Source organism: Periophthalmus magnuspinnatus, chromosome 6, assembly GCF_009829125.3.
Source record: "Periophthalmus magnuspinnatus isolate fPerMag1 chromosome 6, fPerMag1.2.pri, whole genome shotgun sequence".
Taxonomy (NCBI): Eukaryota; Metazoa; Chordata; class Actinopteri; order Gobiiformes; family Gobiidae; genus Periophthalmus; species Periophthalmus magnuspinnatus.
The window spans coordinates 3,963,414-3,987,821 of NC_047131.1; the positions used below are offsets into that span (position 1 = coordinate 3,963,414).

The following is a 24,408-nucleotide window of genomic DNA, read 5'->3' on the forward strand; positions in this document are numbered from 1 at the left end:
CTGTGCCACGTAACGCATCAAATAGCCACATTTCGTCCTTTTTGATGAAATGAATGCATCTAAAATGTAAAATTTGCTTAATTCCACAGCTCTGGACTATAAAATCTACCCAAAAACTAGGAATAAACTGAACCGAGACTGAACCAAGACTAAACCAAGACTCATTCAGCACCCAGGAAAGCAAAGATTTATAGCTTGCCTTGCACTCTATCAATAATAATAAACTAATAATAACTACACCAGGAAATTACTAAATAAAAAACATTGTCCTTCTCACGCAATTAACCTTGGAGAACAATTTTATATTATGTTGAATGCTGTAAAACTATATAAGGATAAATTGCATGCTACAGGCTAAACAATACCTATTGAATTTCCCCAGTATATTGCTTTACATTCATCATTTTATATAGCCTGGACCTATTGCAAACAATTACTCCATGAAACGCTGTAATGAGAGTGAAACCTTATGTGCTTAAGTCAACAGAGTCATTTCAAAAGGCTTTTCGTAGATGGTTATTGGGAGAACGATACGCCAACGGTTGAAAAGGTGAATTCACTGTCCGCAGTTCAAAGTCCTCGTGTTGTTATCAGTAATGCTGTGTGGATATGGGACGAATGCCACTGTTTGTTATTGGAGTCGTGCCAGTGGAAAGCATGAGGGCTCCAAGTGCAGTCCATTTGTGTTCGCTGGGATAATGATTCAAGGAGCACACACTCTGCTCTATAAACTATTAGTGGTGAATGATTAAAAAAATACTTAAAAATACCACAGTTGAGTATTTTATTGTATTCGTAAAATGTGCTGTACCTGATGTTTACTGTCTTAAAAACATGAAAAACACAAGTAGTTCATTTTAAAGTGTTTGCGGTGATCCAAAGTAGTAGTCCAGGCATCCTAATGATTCACTGCGATGAGTTTATGAGAACATTTCACAACTTTTAGAGGTCAGAGCAGAGTTTTGCAGTTGATAATGATTACGATAATGATAATAGTCACATTTTATATAGCGTTTTTTCCACCTTCAAGGCACTCAAACCACTTTACATCAAGAAACCACTCATATATGCTCAACCAATGATGCTTATGTCGAGAGCGGGATTTGAACCACCAACCTTCAGATCAGTGGACAAATGCTCAACCACATGGGTGTCCAGACTTATTTCTTACTGAGGGCCACATCTTGAAACATATTCGAAGCAGAGTGCCACAAAACGGCGGTCAATACTTCATTTGATTTCAGATGGCTGCACCATACCTTTTAATAAAGCTTGAAACGTTAATTTTAGGTCTCTTTCACAACAAAATGAAAAAAAATATTGAGGTTATAGTGGTAGAAATTCATAACTTGCTGAAAAAACCTCTGTATGATCAATTGGTCCAGTTCAGCAGAAAGTCTGAGGGCCAATAAAAATGGTCTGAGGGCCGCATTTGGCCCCCGGACCATAGTTTGGACACCCCTGCTCTACCAACTACTGTTACTGTTATTGTTACTGGTGACAACAACTAGCATGCTAACACTGCACTACACTTAGTTTGCGGTGATACAAACATAGGCAAAACCATTTTTACTGTATTAAATGTAAGTATACGGTACAGCCCCTTGAATAGTAACGATAACTATTAAACTAATCGTAGTTAAAGGCACACCCAGCTTTAAAGCTTCCATTGTTTTTGCATTGGTCTGTAGAACTCTTTACCCCCTCTTCTCTTTTCTCTTTGGCATTTTAGCCTTAAGCCAGCGTTTACTGTTGAGCCAGGCCTCCACCCAGCTGTGCTTTAGAGATACCAGAAGAAGGGCTCTGGATCCATGTATCCGGCGACTCCCTTCTCCCTTGCTAACTGCTAAGTGCTAACTGCCCTGCATGAGGCAAAGCTAAACCAGATGTGACCAAATGGATTTTCTCCACTCCCATACATTCGACATCCATCAGCGTTTGAGACTAGAGTGTGCAGTTTTCAATTATTTAAGCACGTGAGGGCTGATAAAGTTGTAGCAAGAGTACTGGCAATAGAAGTAGTATCGGTATTAGTAGGAGTAGTAGGAGTAGCAGCAACAGGTGGTAGATATCCATGGGTTTTAGTAGATGAGAAGTTAGCACCGCTGCCATAGCAATTGAGAATGTAAAACTAAAATATCATGTTTTGAATGGGTCTGCAAAATGGTGCTTACAACAGGACGAAACCCATGAATAGCGTGATATATTAGAAGTAGTAGTAGTAGTAGTGGTAGTTGTTCCACCTCCAAGGCACTCAAAGCACTTTACACCAATAAACCGCTCACCCATTCATACACACTTTCACACACCGGTGTACACAGACACTAGGAGCGATGGGGGTTAAGTTTCTTCCCCAAAGGGACATAACGACCGTCAACCATCAACCTTCGGATCAGTGGACAAATACTCTACAAACTGAGCCACTGTTACGCAGTTGTAGTAGTTGTAGTAGTTGTAGTTGTATATTAGCATGCTTGGGGTATGCTCAATGTTTCAAGTGCTTTTATTATTTTTTTTATGGAGCGTTGCTGGCAAAAGTGAAAGGCCACTGAGTTCGAGAAATAAAAAGTCAATTTGATGAAATCGCTCAGCTGCATGCAAATAGATACAGTTTTATTGTAATTGTTCTATTGAGTTGCATTCTCTCCAGATGACACACACCCAGGCACTTACGGGCTGGGTTGTATTGGTAGTAAACTTCAGAATGCATGCTAAAAAAGGAAAACTGTTTAGGCTTTAATCACATTTAAGGGAGTCTGCTTGTTTACTCCTGGCTTGGATCAACCTGATTGGTTAACGGGCAGTATACTTGATGTTCTTAGATGTGTTTAAAACCTTTACTCTCACTATGAATGATCATATTATGTTCTGTATTATTATATTTATTACACATCTTTCTTTAGACAATAGAATGGGATTTTCAACATCAAACCATAGTACTTTCTTTTATATTACCATGCGTTCTTATATCTGTGTAATACCTCAGTCGTCCAGTAGGGTCCATAGTGGTCCATGGGCATATAACAGTACTATTTTATGTGGTTTATTCAGGAAAGGTTCATTTCTGTCTTATAAATGTGACTTTTTTAGCATTGGTACCTGCTCAGATCTAATTTTAGCATCAATTAGTACATATTAGATACTTTTGACAACCCCATTCTGTAGTGATCCTAATTACATCACCGCTGTCCTGTACACGTAATCCCTCTATCGTCACAGAGCAGCGTTACTACAATAGGTGCTAATTACTGCACTTTCGGGTCCTGACCTGCAAACAAAGCCGGAGTGGCAGATGCTTTTGTCAGTATAAACCTAACAAGCAGAAACACAGAAGTTACATAAGCCAGGTAATTACTTAAGCCTGGAGGTCAGAGGGAACTGAGGTAAGGTGAGAATTAGCCTCGTATAAGCAAAAGCCAGCAATATGTCGACGTGAGGGTGACTTGACTAAAAACTGTCAGGGAGATAATTGAAATTAATACAAAAAAATACAATATTAAAGGTGCACTGTGTAAATTTTCTGGTCGGCTGCTTGTCTCCATGGAGATTTACCTCGAATTGGATACAGTATTGCACTTTTTACTTACCGATTAAACATTTATTCAGTTTATTCAACGTCTTGCTCCAGCGTGTCTTGTAAATATGCAATGTTACTGTGAGTGTGGTCGCCTCTCCAGAGATCTAACCTGTAACTTGGCCTGGAGGGGTCATCTGCTTATCTCCATAGAGCGAGACAGGTTTAATGCCCTGCTGTAGAGGTAGCAGACCCTCCATTTGAATATATTTACACTTCATTTGAGCACATTTTAGATCACTCGCTACTCCCCAATAGCTGATTTTCCTTTTCATTGCATTAAAATGAAGCCAAAAAAGTAATGTTTTGTTATTTTTGGTGAAACAAGATATATATTTTATTTTCCTGTCTGCGATTTCCCAAGCAGTCACAATAATGGAGAATTAGCTTCACTCAGCGACGCAGTGTTTTTCTAAAGGATTAAATCTGTAAAAGGCTGCGGGGGGTGTGCTTAGGAAAGAGGAGTGACAAAGTCTGAGTGTGCCCAGTGAAGGGTGCCGAAAACAGAGCAGCTGACCCCCAGTGAACCGGCACTGTGGGAAAACCGGTACATGACATAACATCTGTGATATAATTCTGACACTGATGACTTGGCTAATCATTTTTGTTTCTTGTCAAGTCTGGTATTATAATGTTAAAGGTACACTATGTAACTTAGATGAGACTGTGCCCCACCTGTCTGCTTGTCGCCATGGAGATGTTATTGCTTTGCCAGGAATGTTCTAAAGTATGGCATTAGGCTAGTCTAGCTTACTTGTATTTAATTACATGTGTTTGTTGGTGTGAGAAATAGTTGGAAAACACGCTTTTGTACAATAACGGGGTTGTTTCTCCATAGATCTGGCTTGTAATTTGACCTGGTGATGTCAACTGCTCGGCTGTATGATCTCCATTTGTTTAAAGTCGTACCGTGGAACATGCTAGGTGGATGGAGGATGGGTGAGATGATTGGAATTAATAAAAAATGCAATCTTACAGGTGCACTTAAATGCCAACAACAACAATAAATCTAGGCAAGGCAAGGCAGGGCACAAGTCATACACAGAAGCATTGTGTAAAGTAGCTTTACAGAATAAGAAAGGATTTAAGAGGACTGTGTCACATCTTCAGAAAGAATGTTCCAGATTTTAGCTGCATTAAACTGAAACGCTGATTCTCCATGTTTAGTCCTGACTCTGGGACCAGTAGGAGGTCGGTCCCTGACGTCCTCAGAGTGTGAGACGGTTCATCTGGCACTAACACATTGGAGATGTATCTACCATCTACCATTATTCTTATATTATTTGTACAAAATAACTAGCAGTGTTTTAATCCACCCTCTTTTCCAACCTTTTTACTAGTCTCCAGTAAAGACTCTCCTATGTCGTAATGGCCAATTGGTGTACCGTGGTTTTCCCATAACTGTACTCATTCTTTACAACATCGGTAAATATTTGAGTGCTTTGCTAAACACATTTCTGTACAAGGTGTTAAACCCATTGCATGACCGCACATTGGGTCATTTTTTTCTCTCTTCTCTCCGGTCTCAGAGGAGGGTGGGGACTTGATTGAGTTAGCAGCCCCTCCTCACTATATTTTGAAGAATGCAGACACGTAAGGTGGGGTGAGGGTGATGTAAGCCTTTTAAGATGTGCAGTAATGTACACCTCTGCGGAATTTGTTTCAGAACTTTAAAGGGAGCTGGGGGGATCGCTCGAGGAGACCTTTACATAATAGCATACATGTGTGACCTGAGCAGAGAGGAACAACAAGGAAAGTGTCCTTCCATACATGAGATGGATATTAAAGAAAACACTGCAAAGATTTAAGTGAAGAGAGTAGAAAGAAGTAGTAGTCGTCTTTAGTGGTCAGTTGCTAGATTGAGTACAGTGCTGGTTATCTGAGCTGACTTCCCTGCGATGATGTTAGTTGAAGAAACAAAACTGAATCTAATAAACCCAAAAATATTTCTTGTCTGTTTCAGTGTTTGAAAACAAGGATAAGATTGTGATTGTGATGGAGTACGCGAGTAAAGGCGAGCTGTACGACTACATCAGCGAGCGCCGCCGTCTGAGCGAGAGGGAAACAAGACACTTCTTCAGGCAAATCGTCTCTGCTGTGCACCACTGCCACAAGGTAAACACAAGAGACTGAATACAAGGACTAAACTAGGACTAAACCAGGACTAAACCAGGACTGAACCAGGGCTAAACCAGGTCTAAACCAGGACTGAACCAGGACTAAACCAGGTCTAAACCAGGACTAAACCAGGACTAAACAGGACTGAACTAGGACTGAACCAGGACGAAACCAGGACTAAGCCAGGACTAAACCAGGGCTAAACCAGGACTGAACCAGGACTGAACCAGGACTAAACCAGGACTAAACCAGGACTAAACATGGTCTAAACCAGGACCAAACCAGAGCTAAAATATAACTAAACCTGACCTGAGCAGGGATGATATGAGGACTTAACTAGGACCTTACAACAAACACCATCCCAAAACAGTCCAGTTTTTGAAGGAAGTTGATGAAGTGTAGACCCGCTCCCTCTCTTCCTCTCTCCCTCCTCTTCTTTCTCCCCTTATCCTCCTCTCTTTTGCACTTTCCTCCCTCTGCCCCCCTCTCGCCCTCTTTCTCTCTATGTATTTTTCTATAACCCCTATTCTACTTTTTCTCTCCCTACTTTCCCTCTTTGTCTCTCCCTCTTTCTCCCATCCCTCTCTGTCCCTTCAGTAACACTTGGAGGCTATGTCAGGACATCTATCACCATGTCAACAGATAGGACCTGGTTTGATACAGTGCGTGTTGGGAGCGGCGTAATCAGAGTCTAAGCCTGAATTAAATGAGCCTGGGTTTCGTCTCACTCAAAAACACATGCCTCCCCATCTCGGCCGTGCCAAGAACAGCAGACTGGGTAAAGACAGCCGTATTTACTACAGCTATAGGCCACACTATTAGACGGGCATGGTTAGTGTTACATAGGAATCCACTGGACTAGAAAACCAAGGCCGAATTTGTGGGAATATTTAAGTCCGAAGGTTCTCAAACATTTGATTTTGAAATGAAAAAAAAGAAGAAATGTGGCTTTTCAAGTACCATATTTAAGAAATAAAATTGGTACATATTTGAAAAGGATAAGAGGGAATAGACCTAAAGATACATGTGGGGAAAAAGTAGGTCTGAAGTGGGACCAAACGAGGATTACTAAACCGTGGACAGTAAATACCAAGCCTAATCCTGGACTATACCACAGCTAAACAAGGACTAAACAAGGACTTCACTGGGACTAAACCATGTCTAAATAAAGACTTCACTTGGACTAACCCAAAACTACACCTGCTACTACTACGTCAGACCAAACCCGTGAGCAAAATCGATTTAAATTGAACTAAATTTGTGAAAACTCTTGGGAATTTCCCGAAGACGTCTAAGGAGGCCTCTACCACAGACAGAACCGCTGATTTATGATACATGTACACAGCATTTTGTTAATGTAATTATAATAATATTACTACCATAACCACCACGACTGTTTGTAATAAGGAAATTGTCAACCACACTCAAAATATGCTGCTGCTGTGTTTTTACCAGCTGGAGATAGGGCTGATGTCATAGTCCATAGAGATACAGAGATAGAGAGCGATAGAAAGATAAAGAAAAAGGAAAGAGAAAAAAGAGGAGCGATAGGGAGGGATAGAGAGGAAGTGTTGGGAGAGATAGATTAGAGACACTATGGGTGATTGTGGGGAGAGAGAAAGACAGAATAGAGAGGTTGGAGAGAGCTAGAGAGAGTCAAGGGAAGGGAAAAAGAGTGATAGAAAGGGAGTCAAGGGAGGACAGAGAGAGCGTGGTGGTGGTGGTGGGGGGTTGGGGCGGGGGGCAGACAGTAATGTCAAATGAATCATCGGTTACAATCACAACACGGCTCTGGGTGGGGCTGTGTGAATCACTGACACAAGCACATCTGCTTTTACAGCACAAACCAAACATAGACAAGTGACTGTGCTCCTCTCCCAATGCCACACTCAGAGATCCAAGCACAAAGGAGCAACACATCTGAATTTAACCACATCTAAAAGTCTAATGTCTTCTGTACCATATTTACAACTGCTAAAATTTCAAACTTAATTCGGCTACTAAGGAAACCACTTTCAATAACGCATTTCAATACCACAATGATAATATGAAACACTTCTTCTCTGCACAAAAGAATGTCATTTTAAACACAAAATATGAGTGGTTTCTTTAATATTACGATGTGGTCTGATTTCCATTCTAAAGCTATTCAGGAAAGGTCCAATGTATGAGATGTGATACTTCTCCAAATGAGTAACTAGTTTTAGCATCAGTTAATATCTAAAAATCAAACACTTTTTCTAACCATGTCAATCAAGCATATATTTTAAGTAAATGTTTTTAATCATGCTTCCTTTACAAGACTAAAACAGTTCAAATAAGGACTGTAGCCTCGCATTTAACCAAGAAATGAAGGACTATACTAGGACGAAACCAGGTCTAAATCTAATCCAAAGCAATGCATGGCTACTCCACGTCATGTCAAGGACTAAACCAGGACTGAACCAGGCAAAAAGACTAGTCCAGGGACATAAACCCATGTCTAAAGCAGCACTAACGCAGAACAATCAGAACAAAACAAGTACCAGTTAAAACAGGCATATGTTTTGACGTAACACCGTTTGAGAAACACTTAGGGATCATAGTTTGGTTTTAATATAAAAGGAACATAACATAAATCATTAAAACAGTAATTACAGGCTCATCTTTATGACACATGAGTCTGCAGGATTACACCAGATGTCACGCAGAGAACCAGGAGAGACCAGGACTAAATTAGGACCAACACATTGCAGTGATTTCCTATGGGAATTTAGTACTACTTATGGCACAATAAATCAAGTGCACTATAGAGTGATGATTTTATGAGTGATGTGTTAATAGGCAGAGCAGGACCAAAACAGGGCCAAACCAGGACTAAAACAAGACTAAATGTGGTCTTACCCAGGACGACTGACAGCTGAATGGACTCATTAAGATCTAAAGGTCAGGAATAAACTGGAACTAAACCAGGACTAAACCAGGTCTAAACCAGGACTAAACCATGACTAAACCAAGACTAAACCAGGACTGAACCAAGACTGAACCAGGACTAAACCAGGACTAAATGTGGTCTTACCCAGGACGACTGACAGCTGAATGGACTCATTAAGATCTAAAGGTCAAGAATAAACTTGGACTAAACCAAGACTAAACCAGGTCTAAAACAAGACTAAACCAGGCCTAAACCAGGACTAAACCAGGACTAAACCAAGTCTAAATCAAGACTAAACCAGGATTGCACTAGTTGCCTGATAAGTCACTCCCTGCTACTATAGAGTGCATAGTTTGGTACCCTTTTTGGACTAAAGTAGGTCAAAACAAGCTCAAAACAAGGTCTAAACCTGGACTAATCCATTATTTATCTCTTTCAGAATGGAGTGGTGCACAGAGATCTGAAACTGGAAAATGTGCTACTGGATGAAAACTGTAATATCAAGGTAAGATTTGACCATGTATTCACTATCCCTCTTCTTTATCATATATTCACCCTCCCTCCTCTACCATATACTCACTATCTAGCTGCTCTATCTCCTATCCCTGCCTATAAACATAAACAAAAACATCTTCAGTTCTTCTTCCAGTCTGTTTCTTACTTATGCTGTCTCAAAATTGTCACCTAATAATATACAATAATGATTTTTTTTGCAGATTGCTGACTTTGGGCTGTCCAACCTCTACCATAAAGACAAGTTGCTGCAGACATTTTGTGGCAGCCCGCTCTACGCCTCACCTGAGATTGTGAATGGAAGACCATATCGAGGTCCAGAGGTGAGAATTTAAATACTTTATAATGAAAAACTTCTCAAACGATGGTATTGGGGACAGTAGATAGAACAGGAGATGGACTTAAATGAGTTATCTAAGTCCCACTTTGAGCCTTATGTAGTTTTAGATCTGATTTAGACCCAATTTACTACACGCTTCACTCTGGATTAGCCGAAGTGAGGCCTGGTTTAGTCCTAATGTCATCCTGCGTTAGACCTGATTTACTCCTGATTCACTTCTGTTCTGTTTTAATCGGCATTTACTTCTGATTTAGCCCTAGTTGAGTCCTTTGATGAGTCATGTGTGTGTAATGTGTTGTCCTGGGATAGCCTTGCACAAATCTTTCTTTAGTCCTGATTTATACTCAGCTATTTTTATCCCATTGAAGCGGTTCTTGGAAAGCCAAATATTTTCCAAAGTCATTACTTTAACCCTTGTTGTGAAAACTTGACTACTGTATCGTATAATAGTCCATTCCTCAAATTTCTTATCAACTTTTTTCTAGTCTATTCTTAGGTTCTATTTAGGTTTCTTTGATGAGATTAGTCAAAGGCGGTTCATTCTTGTGACTATATAGCAGGTCAGCTTATGAAATATCTTACTTCAAATGTCTGGGAACTTTGAAGTAAACTACTCAGCGATAGTTTTGCTTCTTTCAAGTCTTTTGGAATGAACTCCATAGCCACATAATGGTACTTGAGGTCTTCGCTAGCAACCATGCGAATAGTTTTGGTAAAATAAAAACTCCTCTATCTTCCCAAAAAGGCATTGCTTCGCCGGCATTTCCCAAGTTTGGGGCGTAGTCACCAAAGAAAACGCACGTTACATAAAAACACAGTTGCATAGTGAAATGTCTGATTTTGTACGCTCAAATCCCAAGCATTCAATTTAGTATAAATCACTGTAATTTTCTCCCGTGTGCTATAAGGAGAAGCAGTCCCGAATCCCGATCGCTATCAAAATTACAGAAGTGAGTTTGGGTGAGGCCGCAAAATTACAGCAAACATCGGCGACGAAAATAGAACAAGGGACAAAACAATGGAGTCTAGCCCATGGGAACAGAGCAGTGACAGTGACAGACGGCAGCATTCTCGCTGTATGCCCGGGAGGAAGTACACTTGCTCCCTAACGAGGTCCTATCTGATTTTCCCTTCCTATGCAGTCGCACTAATCAAATACAAGCAAATTCTCCGAGGCAGTGGTTCTCAAACTGCGGTGCTGGTATGTGGTAGTGGTGCACATATGTAATAGTGAGACTCAAAATTTACACTCACTTAAAATCACTTTAAATACCACAGTCAGTTATGAACAAAAACACATTTTTAGACAATAGAATACAATCTTCAAAGGACAGTAGTTTTTTCATATTGCTATGTGGTCTTAAACTAGATCTAAAATACATCCAGACCATTTTACAACTATTCAAATGTCCAACCTTGTCTTATTTATGTGACTTTTTTCAGTATTAGGTCTTCTTCCCCACTCTTCTCTAGTCCTAGGTTTGTTTACTTTAGAGTTTCCTTGGGGATAATTCTTGTTTAGGACTTCTTTAGTCTTAAACAAAAAAAGTAGGCCTTTATAAAACACTTCACCCACATTATCCGCTTGTGAATGGAAGGGCATCCTGCATAAAACATTATCCAACTGGTTTGCTGTGGCTACTATTAACTAAATATGAATACAACTGTGAGATGGTGCACATGCTGATCTTATTAGAGGTCTGTGCTTTCCAAATTCAAGTTTGAAATGGTCAGTTTATTGTAATATGCAAAACTTTGAGGACTTTTCCCCATTCAAAACATATCATTTGTTTTAAAATGTTAATTGCTATGGAAACGGTACTATTATCCATAATCCTAAAACCCATGGATCACTCAACAGTTCGCAGAATAGCATAGCAACAGCATTCCTCCAGCCATCGCATGTCTTATATCAATACATGCACTTTTAAAAGGTCACCGGTTAATCACTGAATGTCATCTTGACCGAGATACGGGGCCTGTACCCAGTCATTAGCCCACTCCCACACTGTCCCCTGTGGTTATCTACATTGCCATGGTCCAGACACACACCACCTCTTATGCAACAGCCTACTTAGGAAGCCACAGTGCATTAATTTGGTGGTCGAAAAGTCCTAGTTTCTGCATGAAGGAGCAAAGAGGGATACAGGATTGGTACTCATATGGAAACAGGCGATTTCCCACCAGACTTCTGTCATTTGTCATTAGTCGTCATGGTAACGTAAGGCAGTGACTAATACCTGAACTTGAAAGCTTATCAAACGCATAACAGTCTGAAGTGAAGCAGAGATAGACCAGTAATAAGGCTTATATAATAACAGTGAAGTTGTTTTTCGGGTCTATTTTTGCAAGACACCATGCCCGCTCCAGTCACAGTCATGTCTACTGTTGTTAGGAAGGGCATCTGACATAGAATACCACATTGCAATAAATACTTGAAGTTTCAAAGCTGTTGAATGAATCGTCTGCTGAGGAGAACTGGTCAGTATTTATCCCAATGGAAATTTGGTGGTTTGGTGAGAATGTATTTAGCTTACTGGAAGAATACTTTTCAAACAAAGGTGACTTGCAAAGAAACAATAAACGTCTTATTGCGTAATGCAGTTGAACTTGTTGAACTTCTTATGAACTAGCATGAGATTGTGAATGAATAAATGCTATTATATTAACTATGCCCTGTCCTCTCTCCTTACAGGTGGACAGCTGGGCTCTGGGGGTGCTGCTGTACACTCTGGTCTATGGGACGATGCCTTTTGATGGAGGAGACCACAAGAACCTCATACGCCAGATCAGCAACGGAGAGTACAAGGAGCCCACCCAGTCCTCAGGTAAGGCGTGTTTGTAGTTTACATGTTTTTATTTACTTGGTCCCATTGAAGTAAAACAAGATACCATATTTTCCGGAGTATAAGTCGCATCAGAATATAAGTCACACCTAAGTATAAGTCGCACCGGAGTATAGATCGCACTGGAGTATAAGTCGCACCAGCCAAAAAAATGCATAATAATGAAGAAAAAAACATATTTCACATACAAATCACATCTGAGTATATGTCGCATCCTCAGCCAAACTATGAAAAAAGTGCAACTTAGTCCAGAAAATACAGTAATCATAGTTTCAGTGAAGTGGAATAAATGAACTGGAACTTGTATAAATTTATTGACAGTTGCAATTACATTCAATTTAGTAATTCAGCAAATACATATATAGAAATATATGTAATAAATTGAAGCTAAAAAGAGTAATATGTGAAGTACTGCTCTCATAAAGGCCCAGAAGGAAAAGCTCAACCTTAAGAAGAGTTCCATCTCTGCAATTTGACAGACTTACTCTTCCCCTTTTTTCACCCTGCATTCAATCTGATTCTAATTGGATCTAGTTCACAAATAAAATACGAACTTTAAGTTGATGTAGGACACATTTTGAATATTTTGTACCCTCTTGCCTCTGCTCAGATGCCCGAGGGTTGATTCGCTGGATGCTGATGGTGAACCCTGAGCGGAGGGCCACAGTGGAGGACATAGCCAACCACTGGTGGGTCAACTGGGGCTGGAAGAACAGTGTCTGCGACTGTGACACCCAACGCGATCACGGAGGCTCACCCATGCTCGCCCGCTTCATCGACTGGCAAAACCGCACTGAACCCAGGGGTACCGCCGCCAAACCCGCCCCCGCTATACCCCTACGCCAACGCCCCAAAAAATCCAAGAAGGAGAATGTAGAAACGGGACAGTCCCACGGTGGAGCAGAGGATAAACCAGGTCTTAAAAGGCCAAAGGGTATCCTGAAGACAAGGGTGACCGAAGAGCAGCAAAGTGTAAATTTAGATGACGTCGATTTGGGTCAGACCGCACTGCCACAGCAAGCTGAAGGAGGGGACGAAGTTTCAAGTCCAGACAAAGATGACGAGGAACCAACACTAGGAGGGGGCTCGCCTGCCAAAATGGTGCCCTCAATGCCAAAAAAGGGCATTTTGAAGAACAACCAACAACGGGAATCAGGGTACTACTCATCTCCAGAGCGCAGCGAGTCCTCAGAGCTGCTAGGGGGCGCCAGTATGTCCGTAATGGCAACATCTCCGCCCAAAAGAGCAATGGGAAGGAAGGGGATCTTGAAGCGAAACGGGAAGTATTCAACGTATAGCGGGTTACCATCTGGGGCAGCTGCGGTGGTTAGCGCTTTAGCCGATCAAGCTAGCTCAGCTGATGCAGGATTGTCGCGAAGCCAGAGTCGACCCTCCAGTATCGTAGGCGAGGATAGCTCAGTCCTCTCCCTGTCTCCCACCTCTCTTAGCGGGGCAGAGTGGCATTCGTCGACCCCTCACTGCCATCCCAACATCAGAGCGTGCGTATCGGCCGAGAATCTCCTCCAACTCGCCAATTTTAAGGGTTTCCAGGCCGCCCCACCGCTACAAGGTCCCAAAATCAGCCGAAGTGCCAAGACCAAAGGCTCGCCAGGGGACAACGGCAGCTTCTCTTTGCTGGGAGACCTGGAGGATATGACTCAGGTTTATCAGCAAGCCCTAGACATCAGCAACAACCTCACATAGAAACATTATAAAGACTGGGTGGCAGAGATATAGATAGAATTATGATGGGCTTATGTGTGTTAACTAAGTGAATGGCATGAACGACCAGTGCGTTACTGGGATACACCTATTTTGGGAAGCTTTCCAAATTTGGATAAAGAGGAAAAATGCAACTTGTTTACGTACTGATTTCTTGCCATAAGAAAATGTACTTAACCACACACACATAACATTTTCTGATATTCCTAATTACCCAACAAGATAGTGATGGCTTAATTTAGGCATTTATGCAAGTGGCTAAAACACAGAGGGATCAAATCAACCAAACTTAGAATTTTTAACAGTTGTGGTTTATCCCAACATTTAGCTTGCGGTCTTATGCTACCAAAACAGTAGAGGCACTAGCAAAGTTGCAATGTTTTTGTGGAATTTCAACATTTTTGACCAGTCAACAGCTCATCAAATTCAAAAATAATTAGGTTCACTCTAGGGATTGATACAAGTTGCATTGTTCCTCTTTAATCCATTGATAGGAAACGATATGGAAACACACATTTGAACAAAGCAGATTTTTAGGATTTTGTGAAAGCGAGTGGAGACACTTTCTCGTCCTCGGCCCACCCATAGACTTTGCTGTTTTCGCCATGTTTACATTTTCTGCAAGAAGGCAAGTTTAGATCCACAAACTTAGCAACTCATAGTGCGCCACCCGAAATCTTGAGTTTACAAAAGCACCTTAAAAAACTCACTAAGAGCACACACACACAACGCTTCTGTGATCTTTACTTCAACAAAAACCAGGGTCTTGTTCCAAAAATATCTGAGTTTTGCTGATTATTTATTATTAAAATTTTGTAGCTTTTAATTGTTTAGGTTAAGTGCTAAACTGGTGGGCGGCTGGCTTTTAGGCTACTGGAAGCTGGAATTGACATATATAATAACTTTTCTCTATATATTCTCATTGTAACTATAAGTAAGTCTGCAGATGTAACATGCAGATATATTAGTATCATTATAAAAGTGTAGTCCTATGTAAAATATAAGGGGATATATAGGAAGTGCCTTTTTATTCATACAAATTAAATTATGTATGTCATTTCCAAGCTGAAGCCAATATGCCCCCAGTGATGTTGATTATGTTTTATGAATGTGGAAGCTAACCCAGGACCTTTTAGCACAACGGCTAACGATAGCTTTACATGTCTGGGGTCAAAGTTCAAACAGTCTCTCTTTGGTTCTCATCAGGTTTTCTGCTATAATGGAGTTTGTCATTTTAAGGTTACTCGGTGTGAATGCGTTTTCGAGTGGGGTAGCCTTGTAGACACACTCTCATAGTCCTGGAATGCGGCTGGCGTTTAACCTTGGTCAATTCCAAGGCAATACCCGATAACAAAAACGCCATAAACATTGCATTATCATTTTATTTGTGCCAAAGATATGTTGTGTCTAATAAGTTAATGTTTGACCCTTCGCTGAAGCCAAAATGCATGCTTTAGTCGGGCTGTTGTTAGTTCAAATGTTTTTTAAAAAATGGTATCGGTTACATAAGCAGTTTGTCATGTTCGTTTCAGTTTTGCAATGAATGAACTATATATCTATAAGATATAAGCAACATCAGCTTTGAAACAAAAAAAATAAAAAATGGTAGAGGATAGATATGGGAAGAGTAGCCACACTTTGTGCTAAATCAGGGGTGTCCAAACTATGGTCCTGGGGCCAAATGCGGCCCTCAGACCATTTTTATTGGTCTGTCAAACTGGACCAAGTGATCATACGTAAGTTTTTTCAGCAATTTAAGTATTTCTACCACCATAACCTCAATAATATCACATTTTGTTGTGAAACAGACCTAAAATTAATGTTTCAAGCTTTATTAAAAGGTATGACGGTGGCGTTAAAAGCATATCAAATGCAACCATCTAAAATCAAATGAAGTATTGACCACCGTTTTGTGGCCTTCTGCTTCGAATATGTTTCAAGATCAGTAAAAATGTTTGGACACCCATGTGCTAAAGTAGTCACTGCAAATATGAATTAAGTATTGTGCTCAAATACTGGCCAGTAGTCTAGTAACTTATTCATACCACCTTTGCTGAAATGCCACATGAGGTTGCCTGGTATAAAGTGTGTTGTTGATGACCAAGCAAATTCCTCTGGCTTGTTGTGGAGATTTTATCGCTGAAGCGCAGGTGGTGCACGCTAGCTCTGCCCTCCAGCTGTGTATGTGAGTCCATTATACCATTCAAGCACAATTAGTCAGCTATTGTTTTCATTAGAGAGTGAGCGAGAGTAGAGTTTTAGCAGTACTGCAAAGAAAGCATCTACTAAATGAGTTAAAAATGACTTGGTATTCACAATTTGAATGAAAGTGTTTTTAGTTGGCTGACCTAGATGAATTGACACGCTTTGAGAGTAGAGTGTTTATGCAAAATACAATGACTGAAAAAAAAATATGGGTAAAGAATCTAGGTCTATGGGAATATGCAAGTCATTTTATCTTACGTTGTGATGTTTTTTTGCGGTGTAGAAGGTTAACCGCGTGTAAATAATATAGAAGGACACGACGAATAGTGCAGAGATAAGAAGGAACTTTGTTGTTGAAAAATAACAAAGATGGAGGATGGTTTGGAAGGAATTGTAATGTAGAATAGTGAGTTTAGTAAGTGAGATGAGGGGAAGTGGAAAGTTTTGTTCATGCCAAAGAAATTATCAGGAAGTTTGTGTGTTTTGGAGTTTTGAGTCTTGAATTGGGAATCATTCATAAGGACATTAACCTAATAATAAAGACAAGCCCAAACGCATTATTTGCTACTGTTTGGAGTATTTGTTGAGCTTTTGTTGTTACTTTTTGAGATGTGCTACCATAATTGAAAAAGTCTACTATGTGGTAATAAAAATGTCTAAAGTAGAACTAAGCAAAGTCTAAACCAAGTCCATAGAACTAAACCAGGTTCAAAAATCACCAGAACCGGCTCTTAACTAAGAACCAAACCACCAACTATGACAGGCTACACCAGGTCTAAACTAAGCAGGGATAAAACATTCAAATACTTCATGTGACTTGTTTTATGCGTCCACTGTTTGAGAACCCCTGAGAATCCCTATGGGCAAAGAATGACATCATTTGAGCTTTAACTATAGTACATTGTTTTACTTTTTCTCTGTGCTTGAGATGCCAGAGGCTGTTTGTTCAGCTTGTAGGGTCATTCCAGTGTCCGTGTCTTGGCCCTCACATTTTTGCGTTACAAATTTCATCAGGAGTTGAAATATGGAACAAGACTCACTGACATCACCAAAAATACCAAATAACATGGAAAACCAACAACCCCCGAGCGAATACTGTTGAATGTTTTAACCAATGGGAATCGTCCATGTGTCAGGAAAGGTCCTGGGTTCCAAAAAAACCTATTATAACATTGCATTTTATTGCCGAGTTTTTATTTTGTATTGCATTTTATTGTCAACTGGATTTACAGTGAGAAAATTATACTATGTTAGTATTTTGTTCTATTATGCTTCTGTTTTTGATTTTACAAAATATAAGAAACGTATTGCTTTATGTTATGGCAGAAAAATAACTTCCTTGCTTGAAGTCTCAGACAAAATGAATTAGTAATTTTGTATTAGTACACATGTCTTGTCTTGGTGAGCATTAAACCCAACCAGAAGTGGGTAGAGTATGCTGTTAATTAGTATGTTACTTCGAAATTACATTATTCACCTATATGTAAAAGTACAAAGGAAGGGGGAGTTTGATTTATGTTTTAGTTTGGACAAAAATAATTTGGCAAATGGCAAAATTACTTCATTTTTGTACCTAAAAACAACTTAGGTCACATTATTTTAATCTTAAAAGTACAATTTGTGTAATTGCACACCAACTCCTTGCTATCCACTTCTGAGGTTGCTGATTCACATTACTCTATCTGGGTCAGTGTAACATTTCCAAAGCTAAACATTGACTGATTAAAAACAATATTTAATTTCCCCATTGACCTTCGTACCAAGACATGAGCGCTCCAAAGACACTAAGGAAAGAAAAAATCTGCCAAAACTGGAATTACTGGTGCATATCTGTTAGCATAACGCCTAATCATAGGAAAACTTGACTGGATATTGGTATGACAGTAATAATAATGATATTAAGTAGTAGTATTATGATGTTATTTAAGTGTTATTTTGGGTAAGGCTCATTATTGGCTTTTGCCGCACGTTTTTTAATGGGATTCTGGACTGCCAAGGTAGAATAAATTCTCGTGCCTTCGGTATCTTTTTTACTATGAAATTTACTATTACATTGTGTTTTTATACGTGTATTTATTGGTGATCAAGCCATTTTTAAATTGTTGCATAAGAACTTTTGGCCAATATGTAAGAAAGTGGACGCTAAATGCCATTCTTGTTGTGAACAAAGTGGTATCATCTCATTGTAAGGACAAGAGTATTACGAATTCAGTCAGATTTTCTCAAAACAGTAAAAAAAAATGTCTTAATTCAAACATTTGGGGATACTTCTACTCAACAAAATGCCTCTGTACTGTATCAACTCAAATAAACGGATGGAAAATGTTAACACTTGTCTGTTTGTTCTTTGATGCTAGCCATAAAAAGTGAATAAAAAGCTAGAACTAATTTGAATGAAATATATTTAAAAGTAAAAGGCCTGTATCCGATTTTGAACCATATGTGAAGAGCTTGTTTGAAAATGAACTGTTAGCTCCACCCACAGGTAGTTGTGCCACCACCGGTCAGTGCCACCAATTGGGTAAAACCTTGTAATGTTCCACAATATGCCTTTAAAATAATCTGTTTTTGCATTTATCAATTACATTTCTCAAAGATGAACCCAAGAAAAGTAAACATGTATTCTTATTCCTATCCAGAGACACTGATTAATGCCATACTGTGGGGCATTTCAGACAAAGCAGCAACATGTAGACAAGCAGGTGATGGATTATCCACCAGAAAAGTTACGTAGTGCACTTTTTTTGATACATGTCCATTATCCTACACTGTGAATTCAATGCCATTTGTACGACATTAGACATGCTTGGTGCACAAAGAGGCTGCACATTTTTAAATAAAATGAGTTATAAATACCACATACCACAACGTTTTAGGGACTTGCTGAATTGTCAAAAAGAAGTCATCAAAGCCTGTGAATGATATATGTTTTAATTTTTATGACTCTAATGAAATCCTGAGTTCTATTGTTTTCGACGCTCTCACAGTTCAGGTTCAATGGAGCATGTTTAGGTCACAGAAAGTCCCGGCCCTGTGTAACTGACCACATTTCCACATTAAGCCTTTTCTTAATTGGACAATAGCCTTTATTATGTAAGAGGTTTGGGTTTTTTTTTATCCACAAGTGGCAAAGGACAAACCCTGGCTCCATCAGGCCATGTGTGCACCATAAAAGAGAAATAAACTCATTTCACATGGGGCAGGGATAAACTGCAGCTTTATTTAGAGACTGATACAAGATATAAAACAAGATCAGGTGATGTGGGACAGTTTTGCTGACATAAACTATACAGGGTGTCCATAAAGTCTCTTTAATAATAATAATAATAATGGCTTACACTTGTAATGCGCTTTTTCAAAGCCTCTCATAGCGCTACACTATAGTCATTATTCACGACAGAACTTGGTCTGAGTGGGACTCGATCCTCCGACCTTCGGGTTGGGGGACCAACACTCTAACCACTGTCGCCCTTTACAATTTTTAGATTTAATTACAAAGGCTATTGATAAGATATATTAATTAGATTTGTTCTATTTTACTCGGTGGTTATAAAAGTTTTTCAATCAAATTGCACTTTTGTAGTTCAGGCTTCCTGTTGATTAAAGAGGTGTCCTTTTGAATGCACCCCTAAGAAATGTTTACCTTGATCTTTTGACTGAATATGTGACACTACAACTGCAGGATCTTCCACCAACCATCATTTTCCAGCAAGATGGTGCCTCACCACACTGGGGTCTGCATGTTTGTGAGTTCTTCAATCACATATTTCCAGACCGTTGGATTAAACAGACGGACCAATTCTGTGGTCACCATGTTCACCAGATATCTCACCTCTGGATTTCTTTCTAGGAGGCTTAAAGATATCATGTATCAAACAAAGGCACAGGGCATTACAAAACTAAAGCAAAAAATTTACAGATGCGATTGCAACCATTGAGGCTCTGCTAGAGTTAACATGGCAAGAAATCCAGTCCTGTCTTGAAGTGCTCCGTGTGACGAATGGTGCCCATATAGAGGTGTATTAAATGAGGTAAAAAACTTTGTAGACTACTGAGTACAATCAAACTAGTCTGATTAATAGACACTGCCTGGACAAAAAAAAAGATCACACAGTCTAATATTTGGTTGTTCCGCCTTTAGCTTTGATTACAGCACACATTCACTGTGGCATTGTTTCGATTTCACTTCTGCAATGTCACAAGATTTATTTCCATCCAGTGTTGCATTAATTTAACCAAGATGTTGCATTGATGATGTTAGAGTCTGACGCTGCACAAAGCTTCTCCAGCACATCCCAAAGATTCTCAATGGGGTTAAGGTCTGGACTCTGTGGTGGACAATCCATGTGTGAAAATAATGTCTCATGCTCCTGAATCACTCTGTCACAATTTGAGCCCGATGAATCCTGGCATTGTCATCTTGGAATATGCCCGTGCCATCAGGGAAGAAAAAATACATTGATGGAATAACCTCGTCATTCAGTATATTCAGGTGTCAGCTGACCTCATTCTTTGAGCACAGACTGTTGCTGAACCTAGACCTGAACAACTGCAGCAACACCAACCTGTTTGCTTAGTTAAATCCAGGTGGTGACTTTTTTTTGGCCAGGCAGTGTATCTTATCAATTGCTTTTGTAATCTGTTTTTTAAGTAAAGGCACTTTATGGACATCCTGTGTTGAGGATAGAGGTAGAGATATTGGCCAGTACAGAGGTAGAGTCAAAAGTCCTCACAACAAGAAGGTTCTGGGTTTGATTCCCAGACCAAACAGCATCATACTGTTCAGTTTTCTTAATTTTAAAATCACAGCCTCTCAGGACAAACAACTTTATCTTTCCGGTATGAATCTTCCTCGTTATGGAATTAAACATATTCAATTACTTCAATTACAGGTGACTGCTAAAAATCCCTTTTAAAACATGCATTTTGACTGAGCAGGCTCTCCTCTCTACAGATCTGACTTGTAGTTTGGCATGGTGCATGACCTGCTTGTTTCCGTGGTGATAGATAAGTTGTCGCTTAAATTGTAGACAAGTTTAATGTCATGCAGTGGAACATTTCAGGCATATAATAACATCTCCATGGACATGGAAGTGCACCATTACTTCAAATTTATAGAAAGAACAAAAGTGAATGAGATACAGTTGAATGTATCTTGAGGAAAAGAAAGTCCCATAAAATCCTTGGGTACTTAAACTGCTCCTACCCACAAGGACAACTTCAAACTTACTGTATAAGGGCCACTTTTCCATATTAAGCTGAATAGGCTTGTGGTTCACAGTTTTTTAACAGCTGACCAGTGTATCCACCCTTCTTTGGAAAGTTAATGACTGGAACAGGATTTGAATGGCACTCCACCCAGTCTATTTCATTGTCATGTTATTTTGTGTAAATAGGCTTGGGAAACCTTTTATGAATTTAACAATATGTATTTTAATTTGGAAATTCATATCACAGCTGACCAGGCTCAGTCTCAAACCGCTCCTCTTTGTACCATTGTTATTAGGGTATATATTGGCCTAAGGGACATTGTTCCTGATTGCTTTATTCTGATTATTTTTACCCCAAATAATTGCAGTTTTGACCCCTTAAACATCGATGAAAAGTGTCACGTGGGGGTATAGGATCGACTGGACAGGCAAAAAGTAAAATGGGCATGACGACAATACCTGACGCGCACCATTTCAACAGCCCAACCATAAATTGGGCCCCATTGGGACTGTCTGCCGGATGAAAGAAGGGTCGGCTGCAGAAGTTGTGGTGAAAGATACCTGTAGATATCCCTGACTGTGGCTCTTCCACTTCAGTGACTATCTCCGCATTGTCATCACGGACATGTTTTTTATCCTTAGAAATGGAGGGTAAAGCGTTTTTTGGTGAGTTGGCCCACACAAAGCCTCTTCATCATGCCATCTCTTTAAGATTGGGATTCTGGGCTTCACACAGGTCTCATCCTCATCTTCATCGTAGCCACGTTTTTTGGTCTGAGGACTGGAGCGTGGTGTATTTTTGGAGGGTTGACCCCTGAAAAACCTCTTGGTCCTCAACAATTCCTCATCGTCGTCGTCATCATCATCATTCCAGCTACTCTTTCAGTTTAGGGTTTTAGGCTCCACATGGGTCTTTATGCACAATAAGGCTTCATCATCTTCATCTTCGTCACGGCCATGTGTTTTAGCTTGAGGACTGGGTAGTGAAGTGTGAAAGGTATCCCCAGACAAAGCATTTGGGTCCTCAGAAGTTCATCATTGTTGTCATCATCGTCCCAGCTTTGTTTCCTCAAGTTTGGAGTTCTAAGCTCCACACAGGTCTCTGTACATGTTGAAGTTTTATCAACATCCTCATCTTCATCATGGGCATGTTTTCTGGCCTGTGGACGGGAGGGTGAGGTGTTTTTGGAGGGTTGGCCCCACAAAACCTCCTGGTTCCCTGCAAATCTTCATCATCGTCAGCATTATCCCAGCTCCTCTTTAAGTACCTTGTAATATGTATTAGTTATTAGTGCACAAATCTGTAAAGCAGTGGTTCTCAAACTTTTCACACCAAGTATCACCAAAATAATATTTGAATTTATAAGTACCACCAGATCTCACCCTAGACTTTATGAGGCATAAATTAGGGCTTAACGTGGTCAAAAATGATACTTAACCCTGGATATGGCAGTTCTAAAATAGTTAAACCAAAGGAAGACAAAAACATGACTAGATTTGCGTCTAAGTAAAACAAATACTTAAACTGTAAATGCATACCACAGAGACAACCTGTGGACCACAGTTTGAGAACCACTGCTTTTTAGACTTTATAGTGAAAATGAGCAGAGAAGGCAACTGTAACCTTCACAGTGAGAGACCATGGAGTTCCATAAATCTCTTGAAACGCCTTGAAGAGGATGAAGGTTCTGGAATAGGCTCTTCTTCTACCTTATCCCAGCTCCTCTTCCTCAGTTTTCGAGGCTCAAGGAGAAAGAGGAGGAAGAGGGATATCAGGAGCTGCAGGAATCCTCTTCTTCATGGTCCATGTCATGTTACGAGTCTGAGTCCTCCTCATAATCCAAGTCCGGGTGTATAAAGGCGTTGTTCTCCTCTTCCTCCAGTAGGTGGCTGGGAGGAAGAGGAGGGACACCGGGAGCCACTGGTCAAGGATCAGGAGCAAGGCTGGATGAATGAATAAATGTATCAGAGTAGTAGGCCCACGTATAACTACCACCCGGGCTCTTGCGCTCCAAATGTAGATCCAGTCACCTGAGAAGAAACATAATGTACACTTTATCATAGGCTGTGTCCGAATGTCCAAGTGCCCCTATAATACACATAAAAGATGCAACATTGTCCAACTGGCATGAAACTTGAGTAAGTAATTGAATGCCTCAAAACATGCAAAAAAAAATAAATAATAAAAAATGACACAAACTTTATGTAGACCACTCCAATCAGAAAAGCCAACTATACCATAGCTGTATTATGCACAGGGTCGCTGGTTCAAAGACCATGGACCCCACCAGTATAAAGCCATTGCACACTGCAGTATAGAAACAGGATGAAGGGGGCAGATAGTGTCCTGGGAGGTGAGAGGGAGCGTGTCATCCAGGGGCAGTTGCAGAGTTCAGAGGCAGTTCAGAGACTATGAGGATTCAGTTGTTGATTCAGTTGTTTTTACTCACTGAATGACTGTTTACTTACCTTACGTGAGTCAGTCCCTTCTGTTTGATTGTCAAACGCAGGAAGATCTAAAGCAGACAAGAGACAGTGACTTTTTGTCTCATCACAGCTGAATATTTGTCACGTGTCTCTAAAATGCAGAAGACATTTCATCTTTCAAATCCATATGTATTACTTTTACCTTATTGCCTCTGTTATATTTTTATTTCTTTTTTAATTGAAATGGCCATGTTTGTTTTGACCAGTGGTGGAAGAAGTGCTCAGTTTTGTTACTTAAGTACAGATACAGGAGCAACAAAGTACTCAAGTAAAAGTAAAACTATCACAACTATCTGTTGTTTGTATATTTTAGTTTGGTCAAAATAAAACTCTTTTCAGCAGGTCTCAAACTATAAAGAAAAATACTTTTTCTTTTCAGTCCAGTTCAAAAATGTTGTGGAGTAGAAAGTACACTTGCTCTCAAATATAGTGAAGTAAAAAGTATCCACTTTAAAATGTACTTAAGTAAAGTGTAGATT

The 24,408-nt window shown here is 39.9% G+C and overlaps 1 protein-coding gene across 1 annotated transcript in view; it reads left to right on the forward strand.

The window, feature by feature from the left end:
* nuak1b (NUAK family, SNF1-like kinase, 1b) overlaps positions 1–18,561 on the forward strand; it is a 34,105-nt gene extending 15,544 nt beyond the window's left edge. Inside the window, exons 3-7 of the mRNA XM_033967889.2 lie at positions 5,538–5,689; positions 9,046–9,111; positions 9,323–9,442; positions 12,155–12,287; positions 12,916–18,561. Of these exons, the coding sequence (XP_033823780.1) occupies positions 5,538–5,689; positions 9,046–9,111; positions 9,323–9,442; positions 12,155–12,287; positions 12,916–14,009 (1,565 nt within the window). The 3' untranslated portion in view covers positions 14,010–18,561. The remainder of the gene's footprint in view (positions 1–5,537; positions 5,690–9,045; positions 9,112–9,322; positions 9,443–12,154; positions 12,288–12,915) is intronic.
* The last annotated feature ends 5,847 nt before the right edge of the window (positions 18,562–24,408 follow it).